The 11286-nt window shown below is 49.0% G+C and overlaps 2 protein-coding genes and 1 long non-coding RNA gene across 3 annotated transcripts; 2 read left to right on the forward strand and 1 right to left on the reverse strand.

Moving 5' to 3' along the window:
* The first annotated feature begins 5265 nt into the window (after window positions 1–5265).
* Window positions 5266–6461, forward strand: LOC115633058. The gene is made up of 2 exons (XR_003996318.1): window positions 5266–5514; window positions 5573–6461. It is a non-coding gene; the product is annotated as an uncharacterized LOC115633058 (long non-coding RNA).
* A 927-nt stretch (window positions 6462–7388) lies between these two features.
* On the forward strand, window positions 7389–8647 carry LOC115632391. The gene has a single exon (XM_030529521.1). It carries the CDS (start codon window positions 7451–7453, stop codon window positions 8609–8611), a length of 1161 nt encoding a protein of 386 aa, XP_030385381.1. The 5' UTR covers window positions 7389–7450; the 3' UTR covers window positions 8612–8647.
* On the reverse strand, window positions 8643–10226 carry LOC115632392 (transmembrane protein 43 homolog). Its single transcript, XM_030529522.1, has 4 exons — window positions 10038–10226; window positions 9742–9968; window positions 9087–9679; window positions 8643–9013 (listed from the first exon to the last, which is right to left on the reverse strand). The coding sequence occupies exons 1-4, from the start codon at window positions 10134–10136 to the stop codon at window positions 8802–8804; spliced, it is 1131 nt and encodes a 376-aa protein (XP_030385382.1). The 5' UTR covers window positions 10137–10226; the 3' UTR covers window positions 8643–8801.
* Between the last annotated feature and the right edge of the window lie 1060 nt (window positions 10227–11286).

The following is an 11286-nucleotide window of genomic DNA, read 5'->3' on the forward strand; positions in this document are numbered from 1 at the left end:
ATATTATAATCGGCGGGTACGGATCCGAGTACTAGCAGTGGTTTTTTTTTTGGTTTGGATTAACAAGGTACTGAGAAATGAATCTTGACCCGAATGTTACCCGGAAGGTCAGGCGGAGTCAGGAGTTTATTAGAAATAGGCCATTGGTTCACTTGGACTCTCCTCCTCACGTAGGATTGAGTGAGGCGGGCAAGCCAGCAGAAGCACTCCATGATGACGCATCGCCGCCGAGTGTAAACGAGGCAGCGTTCCGAGGATTCGGGGATGAATTTCCGAACAGTTCCGGAGCAACAACCGGCGCACGCGCGCGTGACTATGGCGGTGAAGAGCAGGGTGGCAGAGCCGAGTCTGCGCTGCCAAGCGAAATTCGGTCAGCGATCAACGTGGCATTAGCACAGGCCCACGAGACGTATCGCGCATCGTTGTCGTCAGAAGTAGAGGCCATTCGAGAGACGATGCAGGCCAGCATGCTGTCGTTCATGCGCGAGATTAATGAGGCAGTGGCAGCGCTGAGGCAGGAGAGAACGCATAGCGCGCCTCCGTCTGTAGCACAGGCGCCGGTGGGCAGGCCAGAGCGAGCTCACGCGCAAATGCAGCGGCCAGCCTTAGGCGGGTACGAGCCGGCAGAGAAAGAAAGAGATTTTGTAAGTAGTAGACCAGCAGCTGCAGCACCGACTCACCTGTTCGTCGACAACCGAACTTTAGAGGCAGAACAGCGGGCACATGTGGAGCAGCGGCAGTTCTCAGCCGATCCGTGGATGCGCGATTTGGGCCCTGACGTGCACAGGCCATTAAGGCGAACCACGATGGGAGACTCCCGGCCCGACGTCGTCCACATCAGAAAGTGGGGCCTTGTATTTGATGGCGAAACCAAAGGAATGCCGGTGGCAGAGTTTATATTTCGATTGGAGCATTTGCAGTCCTTGTATCAGGTGCCCTGGGCCGACGTGTTGCGAGACTTCCACTGCCTGGTGAACGGGAGAGCGAAAGATTGGTATTGGATGTACATACGTACCTCGGGCGTGCCGGACTGGCCGAATCTCCGATATGGGCTGCAGCAGCAATTTCAGACTCGAAGATCGGAGTTTGAACGAGAGCAGGAGCTGAGGGAGCGGAAGCAGCGGCATGGCGAGAGCATAGAAGAGTATATTCAGGCGATGCTGGTGTTGCGTTCTCGGTTGGTGTGTCCATTTTCGGATTATGACCTTATTAAGGTGATAAAGACAAATATTAAAGACACCGTGTCTAGGGTCATCTATCCGATGAATATAACTAATCTGCAGAAGCTGAGAGAGGAGTGCCAAGACGCCGAAAAGATGCTGGCAACGCGTTGGGCGCGGCCCTCAGCCAGTACCAACTACGGGCAGCAGCGAGAGCAGCATCGAGTACACGAGCTGGACGTGGTAGCAGAAGGTACACAAGGCGGCCAACTGGAGCATTTGGAGGCGGTATATAGGCCACATGAAACTGGTGGGAGCCGCTCGAATCTCAAGTGTTGGAATTGTGCACAACCAGGGCATACATATTTCGATTGCGAGTCGGCGGTGCGCAATATGTTTTGTTTCAAATGCGGACAGCCAGGCGTGGTGCTGCCAAGATGCCCGAAATGCCGTCCGGGAAACTCGGAGAGGAGTCCGACGCAGCCGGAGGAGTCGCACTCTCGGTAGACGGTGAAACGCGTACCTCCGATGATACAGTAGTTAGGATAGGAATTAGTAGCGATAAGGATAGTACCGTTAGTCATATTTACTCACAGATATATAAAGTCAACCAGGCAGTCCCACCGAAGAAAGTATGGTCGCAGCGGAAACCCTTGGAGCAGCGTCAGCGCGACTATGAAGTAGCCAGGAACCGCATATTTGGTAGCCAGCACGAACCGGATGCGAGAGGGGCGTCGAAGACATCCTTGCGGGCGCGTAGGAGACACCGCGAACGCCGACAGAAACGCCAGGCGGTGTGTGCCGCGGTGAATTCTGCATGTCGTTCCGACAGCCGCCCATATGCTACGGTAGCGATTGAAGGCAGAGAATTTACCGGTCTGTTGGATACCGGGGCGTCGGTGAGCTTGCTGGGAAGTGGTGCCATAGAGTCGGTCCGAAAACTAGGTTTGGTGGTACGCGAAAACAAATCCGCGGTAAGGACAGCCGGCGGCGCGCCACATTGCATTATTGGCAGCGTGATGGCGCGCGTTAGGTATAACGGAACAGAGTCGGAAATGGTATTCCACGTTTGCCCGTCGTTGTGCCAACCGCTTTATCTGGGCGTGGATTTTTGGCGCAGGTTCGGTTTGGCTCCGAATGTGATCCCGGCTGTGGACGAAGGACAGCACGTGGCTGAGTTGGAGGAGGAGCGCTTAGGAAAGAGTACGCCAACGGAGCCACACGATTTAGAGGCGTGGCAACAGGAGAAGTTACAGCGAGTCGTGGCCCAATTCAGATCCTTCGAGGAGCACGGTCTGGGTAGGACGCCAGTGGAGCAGCACCACATTCAGTTGACGGAGGGGGCACTGCCAGTGAAAGAGCGTTTTTATCCCGTGTCGCCGGCAGTGCAGGCGCTATTGTTTGCAGAAGTCGACGAGATGCTTCGGCTAGGGGTTATCGAGCCAAGTGAGAGTCCATGGAGCAACCGAGTGACTTTGGTGAGGAAGCCTGGAAAGAACCGGTTGTGCTTAGACGCGAGAAAGCTAAATCAGCTCACGGTGAAGGATGCTTACCCACTCCAGAGCATTGAGTCGATCTTGAGCCGAGTGGAGGATACCATTTACATCAGCAGCCTGGATCTAAAGCATGCTTTTTGGCAGATCGAACTGGATCAGGAAAGCCGGCAGTACACCGCGTTTACGATACCAGGAAGGCCACTGTATCAATTTAAGGCCATGCCGTTCGGGTTGTGCAATGCGGCGCAGCGCCTTTGCCGGGTGATGGATAAGGTGATTCCCCAGCGTTTGAGAAGCCATGTATTCGTGTACCTGGACGACCTTCTCATAATATCCAGAACGTTTGAGGATCATTGCAAGGTGCTGCTGGACGTGGCAAGTGCTTTGAAAGTAGCCAATTTGACGATTTCCTTAAAAAAATCCAAGTTCTGCTACAAGTACTTGAAGTATCTGGGGTTTGTGGTTGGCGATGGTGCGTTGCGGACGGATCCAGAGAAGGTCGAGGCGATTCGGGCGATTTCCTTGCCGACCAGCGCAAAGCAGCTCCGCCGATTCTTGGGGACCGCTGGCTGGTATAGGCGTTTCATTCGGAATTTTTCCACGATTTCCGCGCCGTTAACGGACTGCCTGAAAGGGAAAGGAAAGTTCCAATTATCGGGCGAAGCGGTTGCGGCATTTCAGGAGTTGAAAGGGGCACTCACCTGCGCGCCAGTGTTGGTGCATCCAGACTTTCGGAAGCCGTTCGTGATCCAATGTGACGCGAGCCAAGCGGGCATAGGAGCGGTTTTGTTCCAACTCGATGCAGACGGGGCCGAAAGGCCGATAGCTTTTTTTTCAGCGAAGCTTCGGGGCGCTCAGCTGAGCTATAGTGTCACCGAGAAGGAATGCCTGGCTGCAGTAAAAGCGGTCGAAAGATTCCGGCCGTACGTTGAATTGATGCCGTTTAAGGTGGTGACTGATCACGCCAGCCTGCGGTGGCTGATGTCATTGAAGGAGTTGGACGGTCGATTAGCGCGGTGGTCGTTGGCCCTGCAGAGGTTCGACTTTAATATTGAGCATCGGAAAGGCAAGGAAAATATTGTAGCCGATACCCTCTCACGGCCTTTCGAACTGGAGGAAGTTGATTTTTTTGATTTCGAGACAACCGAGTTCGAAGGTGCGGAGTATACCGAGCGGCTGAAGCAAGTGCGGGAGAACGCGGAGCTATTTCCGGATTTACGCGTGGAGGATGGGCTGTTGTATAAGCGGGCGCAGTTCACGCGGCCCGAGCGAGAGGAATTTTCCTGGAAGCTCTGGGTACCGCGTCCTGTGTCCGCAGCCCTTATACAGCAGGCCCATGAGAGCGACGCGGCTATGCATGGGGGCATGAAGAGGACCATAGAACGGCTCAGGCAGTTTTTTTTCTGGCCCGGGATGGTGGCACAGGTGAGGAGGTACGTTGCCGGCTGTGAAACGTGCAAAGCAACAAAGCACAGCACGCAATTAGCGAGGCCGGTAATGGGCGCCGAAACCGTATCGCTCCGACCAATGCAGAGGCTGCATCTGGATTTTCTAGGGCCGTATCCGAGGTCCAGGAGAGGGAATACCACCATTCTGGTTGTTCTTGACCATCTGTCCAAATTCGTGTGGTTGCGAGCGATGCCAAAAGCAACAGCGGCGGCAGTGGTCCGGTTTCTGCAGGAGGAGGTGTTTTCGGCATTTGGAGTCCCAGAAACCGTCCATACCGACAACGGTAAGCAATTTGTGGCCAACCAATTTACGGGGTTCCTGCAGGGGCTGAGCATCACCCACGTACGCACGGCGAACTATGCCCCACAGGCGAATGCGGCGGAACGCGTGAACCAGACAGTGTTAGCGGCCATCAGGACATATGTACAGGGCGACCACACGAAGTGGGACGAGAAGCTCTCGGACGTGCAGTGTGCAGCACGCAGTGCTATCCATGGCAGCATCGGCACGTCCCCGTATTTCGTTTTGTTTGGGCAGCACATGTTCACCAGCGGGAAGGATTACAAGCTGGCACGCAAGTTGGGGGCGCTGGAGGATGCGGAATTGCGCATGTTGCCCAGATCGGATCAGCAGAAGGCAGTGCGGGATGAGGTACAGCAGAGTGTCCACCTGGCATATGAAAAGGCGAAACGGCAATACGATAAGCGTGCGAGGATGGTAGCGTACGTACCTGGCCAGGAGATTTACAGGCGAAACTTTGTCCTCAGTCGTTTTAAGGACAACGTGAACGCGAAGCTGTGCCACAAGTATGTGAAATGCCGTGTCCGGAGCAGCGTGGGCAACAGCCTGTACGAGTTGGAGGACATGCACGGGCGTCGGTTGGGAGTCTTCCACGCCAAAGATTTAAAGCAATAGCTAAGGCCCGGCTTTGTTCGTCGGTAGACCGAGAGACCCATCTCAGGGTGTGGGCGGTGGCCTACGTTGGGCAGAGAAAGAACCGCGGCGCTTCTCACTCCCGTTTCTTCCGTTTGGCACCAAAATAAAACCGGAGTGTGGTGTTATGTGCGGCGCGGCAGTATTGGGAAACCACAAATGTCGTCGGACAAAAGGAGTGGCAACTCGCGCGATTGGCAGCTGGAGCGGGCCGATAACAAGTACTCGTGCGTGAGGGGTGAGGACCAGTGCTACCAATTAGGAGGGTTGCAAAGTGGGTAAAATAGCAATTCCGGGGGAATGGCAAGTCGTGGCCTTAGGGAAGAAGAAAAATCAATTGTGGACAGTGAGCGAGAGACACGTGCTATTGCGGGAAAAAACAAAAAAAGAGACAAAATAAGCGGAAGACAATATTCAAACACCGGAGTGACGACAGGAGGGTTGGGATATACACCAGCGAGGCTTCATAGGCAGAGGTAAGGGTCTAAAAAGGGGCCAGTGTGCCAGTGACTAATTTCTTACTATATGTAATAGGAGTAGCAGTAACTGCGGGCGTTCTGGGAAGTGCGCTGTGCGCGGGTCAGCACCGACCGGCAGTACTGGGTCTTAGGCCGGACCTCGGCCCTAGCGGAAGTCAGGCCAATTTCCATGCAACTGGAAGTCTGGGCTAAGTACCCTTCAACATTAAAATACTAAATATTCACACACATTCCGCTCAAACATAGAACCAAAATTGTATATACACCCTACATACATATACATAGCCATCTCACATACACCAGTGCAGCATATAACACAAAATTCAACTAAATACTCACACATATTCCGCTCAAACATAGAACACAAAATTTTATATACACCACACACTCCTTTATATACACTCCATACATGTTCACATACACCATATTCAAACACACACCGAATTTCCATAGCACTCAGACTCACATTCATCCCATAGCCACATAATGTAAAATACAAAACAAAAAAACAACACACAAAACAATTAACAATTTTCTGTTACACACATAGCCCAAACCATTCACAACATAATATAAAACATTAAACAGAAACACAACACCAAACAAGTAACCATATTGTAAACAAAAATTCAAATGTATACTTAAGAAAAAAGAACATAAAAAAAAAAGAAAAGTAAAAGAAAATGTATAAAGTCTAATATAAGCAAAAGAGGTTGGAATGTGTATTGGAGCGGCGCAGTTTTTTTTTTTTGTTTATCTCCTTGTCATTACATATCATTACACCCCTCATAACCACATACTCGAGTATAGGTAGGTTAGGAGGTTCGAAAATCGAATAAGATAAATAGGCACAAAGAGCCAACAAACTGCAGCGTCCCAAAACTCAATGGCCTAAATACCCGAATATATTTTTATTGTAATAAAATTTAAAATTTGAAAATGAGTCTGGAGTAGAATCCATTTATGGGGTGAGATGGGGTGACTAAAGTCCCGGAGCAGAAGGGAAACCAAAGCAAGCATGTTGAAGGGAGCCGGCAACAAAATGCCAAAACCGGCTCAAGGTAGGGAGGGCCACGCGGCTACATGACACCAAAGTAGCCACAACTCCACCCAAATTCCACAGGCGTCCCTCAGCCGACAATATGAGTAGGTGTGTTTGATAAAAAAATATAAATTCATTGTTGGTCTGCCGCACCCCTGTCGCGGTCGAATCTGACCCTGAGCCGATGGCTAGCCGGCGTAACGACAGGGGATGCACTGGCAAAGGCGGACATAACAAAGTTAAAAATAAGCGCGACTCAATTGAAAGCGGCGCGCGCAAAGAACTTCGAGCCAAGCGCACTCACACATACGCGCACACGAATTCAATGAATTTTCATTGCGCGTCACTTTTATTCGGAGTCTCACTACTTTGTGTTGGAGCAATGTGTGTGCGTTGATTTTTTTAAAATTTGCAGCAATATACGCCTAATTGTTATAAAACAATTTTCACAAATTAATCTGCACTGCGGACGCGAAAATTTGCTACTGGGCCGCGCGTTGGAACTAAAAATCAAAACCACAACGGCCAACGTCGCTAGCACGGCTGTGCTAGTGGTGGGAAAAGCTGTACCAAAACTCATATCGATAGACCGACCACACAGTGCTACCACACCGAGTTCAGGATAAATAACAGAGACTGCGGCAACACTTGTTGCTGTGACGTCACGCACACCGTCGCATTACGTCAATGCAGCAATATGCCAAACAATCTGTCAAACAAACCACCACTAGCACAACTACAACAATAACAGCCCCACTGACATTTCGTCAATACATACATTTGCCATTTTTTTTTCGCACTGGTACGCAGAGAACATTTGTTGTTTATTTATTTATTTTCGCTCGCTCCGTCTGCTTCAACGGCTAGCAGATTTGAAAGTCGATTTCAAAAATGCTCCACCAACCGCCGCCCCACAGCATTAAGCTGATGACGGGCGCCGAAGAAAACAGACACTATCTGCGCATCTTCATACAGACCTACAGAGATCTGCCCGTTCTCTGGGACACATCGTTGCGCGACTATACGAATCGGGAAAAGCGCGCGGAGGCTTATCAGCGGTTGGTGCCCATTTATCATTATCTAAAGCGCGACGCAACCGTGGAGGACGTAAAGAAGAAAATAAATACGCTACGCACCAACTATCGCAAGGAACTGAAGGTGGTGGAGAGCGCCATAAGATCGGGAACGCTGCACACGCCGCGCTGCTGGACATTCCAAGAGTTGGATTTTCTGCGCAACACTGAGAAATTCCTAGCCGTGAATCCCACTTTCAAGAACGAGCCCTTTTCATTCAACGAGAACTCCAGCTCCACCACCAGCTTCATGGAGCAGCATGGCAATAGTGGAGTTGCAGCCGCAGCTGCTGCCGCTCTGCATTATCCATATCGCGGAGCTGGCGGACAGACACCCAACATATCGGAAATGTTTCACAAATCATTCGGGCATGTGCAGAAAGTGGAAATACTGCCACCGCCACCACCACCATCTAGTGTTGGCCCCATGTCCGCGCATCAGTCCACGCATGCGGATTATGGAACACCGAAGCGGGCGCGTCAAACCCCACCCTGTAACTCCGGCGGCAGCAATAACAACAACAACAGCAGCAACGTCAACGTAAGCACCCACAATACGGATGAGCTGCTCAATATTGCGTGTGAGTATCTCGCGGGCACATATCCTGAGGAGGAGTCCATAGCACGCACCTGGACGCACAAGTTGAAGCGATTGCCACGCGATCAGCGACTGCTGGCCGAGAAGTTTATCAATGAGATACTGTTCGAGGCGGAGTCCTCCAATTTGCATCGCGGCTCCGTCCAGATCAACAATAGTTTCGAGCCCTTCGTGCGTTTCGAGGAGCCGACGGCCTGCCATGAGGAACAGGACAAGTCACAAAGTCCCAGCGTTCATACGTCCACAGAGTCCACGCCCAAGTCCAGTAATGCTGTGGCATCCACAGCTGGTGCCCTGGGTGACGGGCACAATGTGGGCGGAGGAGCGGGCTCAGCAGGCGCAGCTGCAGGCAGCAACGCTGGCTTGGTCAGGGAATTCTGAAATTAAGCTTAAAAGTAACCCCTTGTAGTTGATAAGTTGTTAAGTTTTTATTGTTAGCTGATAGCACATGGACACGGGCCTGGTTTTGCGACCAGTTTGTTGCAGACACAAAACAAAAACTCACAAAATAAATAAATACGTAGATACATTAAGGAACCTGTATTTGGCTTAAGCTCAATCAATCGATACATCAATCGACGCGTTGATAGTCGACTAAGTTGCGGGTAATCCAGACGAACGGCGAGGCGCCGGCGAGAAATAGGCAAGCGCCTATCAGTGGACGATTCAGGATCCACGCCACGGCCGCTATGATAAGAGCCAGTGAAAACGCAATGAGAAAATTGTTGGTGATGGGAAACTGCGGGTCCGGCGCCAGCACAGCGAGCAGAGGAACTTGCAGCACTGTAAGGGAAACAAGTAGGAGGCACCGTTTTTAAAGGCTTCGAACGCTAAAAAAGCTCCTCTCCACACTTACACATTTGCCGCAACAATTTGGCATTGCAGGTGACGCCAAAGAAGATGAAAATCCAGCCAATGAAACGCCACCACCAGGTATTCAACACCTTCGCCCTATGTTCCAACTTAAAGACTTCCGACACGCTCAGTGCGCCTGGATGGACGAGCAACACAGGCACGCCACGGGATGTGATGAATGGACCCAATTTATTTCCCTGAATTTGTCCGACAATGCTGTACGTTTCACCCTCCATACCGGCAAAACTGAAGAGAATGCGCAAATCTCCCACCTCCGGATTGAAGACATCGTTCGCATGGTAATAGAGACCCAGATGTAACTTAATGCCGCTATCCTCGGGTCTAATGTCCGACGTCAGCTCCTTGAAATCATTGAATTTTGCCTTAGCCTCTGTGCTCAGTTCGTACTTGCCAATGAAGACGGCATCGGCCACCTGAACGTTGCTCTCGATGGGGAATCGGCTGGGATTTGTGTGGCCATAGCGATTATAAAAGTTTCGCGAATCCACGAGCTTGTCCCGCCACTCCCGCGTGTAGTAATAGGTACGCGTATCCGACTGAACCGTTCCCACACTTTCGCCATAGTTGTTTTCCCTGCAAAAGAATTTACCATTTATTTAGCTCGGTGTTTCGTAATATCTTCGCCTAGCACTTACACCGATTCCTCCACCCATTGATACATTTGAACGCGTCGCTTCAGCTTCACTGAAAGCAGCTGTATATTATAATCCGGCTCCGTCAATGGCTCCCCAATGAGCAGAGAGCCCGACAAATGTACAATGCGTCCCTCAAAATTCTGGTCCTGCTCCTCCTCCGTGAACTGAATCGAATATATATTGTTATATGTCTCGTCCAGTGATAATTGTGTAAGCACCGCTCGACCCTGTTGAGTAACAATAAGTACTTATCAAAATTTGTATATGCAACTGGTATCCATAGCTGGAGAACTCACCTCATTCCAATAGAGAAAGACGCTGCCGGCCAGAAACAGCAGTATTCCGAAGATCGAGATTACATAGTGTCCCCGGAATGCATCAAATAATGTGGCCATAGTACGTTATATATCCACTTACATTGGAGATTCTGATAAAGAGATCGACCCGCGTCCTTGCAATTTTACTGAAACCAACATCATTCTCCAGAGCTGCCAATTCAACTGAAACTGGCTTATTCACATTTCGAGATGGGCACTTACTTCGTGACACGAGCAGTGACACCTAGACGCTGTACTGCGTGAAGTATCAAAATTGGTATTCCGGCAACTCATTTCAGTTTGTAGGAGCTTAAGTTTAAATAAATAAAATCTGGTTATATTTATAATACAATTATAATTAGAATAATTTACCCAGCAGCTAATTGTTGTTGAATTGTAGCCAATTCACAGTTGAATGTGGTCAGACATGTAAAATACTTAAAGAACAAGTACTGAAAAAAAAATTCCTTTTGAAAAAGTTAATAAACAACTTAAATTTATTAGTTATATCTTCATTTACTTAATAAATTGCAACTCTACTCTAGTATGGTTAGGTAAGAATTAATATACTTTTAAGTTATAGAAGAAACTTTAGTGAAGTGTGTGTGTGAGACAATATGTCATTTGGTTCCCATATCTCTCGAAATACAAGTTTTTGTTTTAAAAACAACTATGCATAACATACTGATCTAATTTGAAATACTTACCCACACAAAAAAAAAAAAATAGATTTATAATGAATTTAAGTACTGTTGCTAAATATTTTAAAGTACACTATTTATAGCTTGTTATATTTCTTATCACGTTTCCTACAAACAATTTACTTTTTATGCTTAAATAGAAACAACCTTTTCCAATTTCATTTAAATCCAGTAGCTTAGTTGTCAAAAAGGGAACACAAAATTTGAGAAAATCTTAGATTTCACTCCTGAGAAAAATTCTTAAGCACTTTGGCTTCCAATATACTTACACCACGATCTCTTGTGGATTTCCTCGCCTCCAAAAATCCACAATCAAAAGATCAATGCAGCTTTTACTTTTCCTGGTACGTGTCATTTTGAAGAGGCACGCATACATACTACATGCACCGCTTTGACCAAGCTTTATCAAATTTGTCCCACTTTATCAGCATTAGTTTTCATTTAACTTACCATACATTTATAGAACCTCACTCTTGTCCTGCTTCCCCGAGATTGGTTCTACCGGTCATAATAGAAACAATGATCAT

This window comes from Scaptodrosophila lebanonensis, unplaced genomic scaffold (genome assembly GCF_003285725.1).
Source record: "Scaptodrosophila lebanonensis strain 11010-0011.00,11010-0021.00 unplaced genomic scaffold, SlebRS2 tig00001415-arrow-pilon, whole genome shotgun sequence".
NCBI classification, from domain to species: domain Eukaryota; kingdom Metazoa; phylum Arthropoda; class Insecta; order Diptera; family Drosophilidae; genus Scaptodrosophila; species Scaptodrosophila lebanonensis.

Excerpts from the sequence above, each read along its gene's own strand:
- LOC115632391 (XM_030529521.1), top strand. The coding sequence starts at position 7,451 with ATGCTCCACCAACCGCCGCCCCACAGCATTAAGCTGATGACGGGCGCC.
- LOC115632392 (XM_030529522.1), bottom strand. The coding sequence starts at position 10,136 with ATGGCCACATTATTTGATGCATTCCGGGGACACTATGTAATCTCGATC. Across the intron at positions 9,969-10,037 it reads TCTTTCTCTATTGGAATGAG|GGTCGAGCGGTGCTTACACA; the intron begins GTGAGTTCTCCA and ends GTTACTCAACAG. Across the intron at positions 9,014-9,086 it reads CAAATTGTTGCGGCAAATGT|TGCTGCAAGTTCCTCTGCTC; the intron begins GTAAGTGTGGAG and ends TTTCCCTTACAG.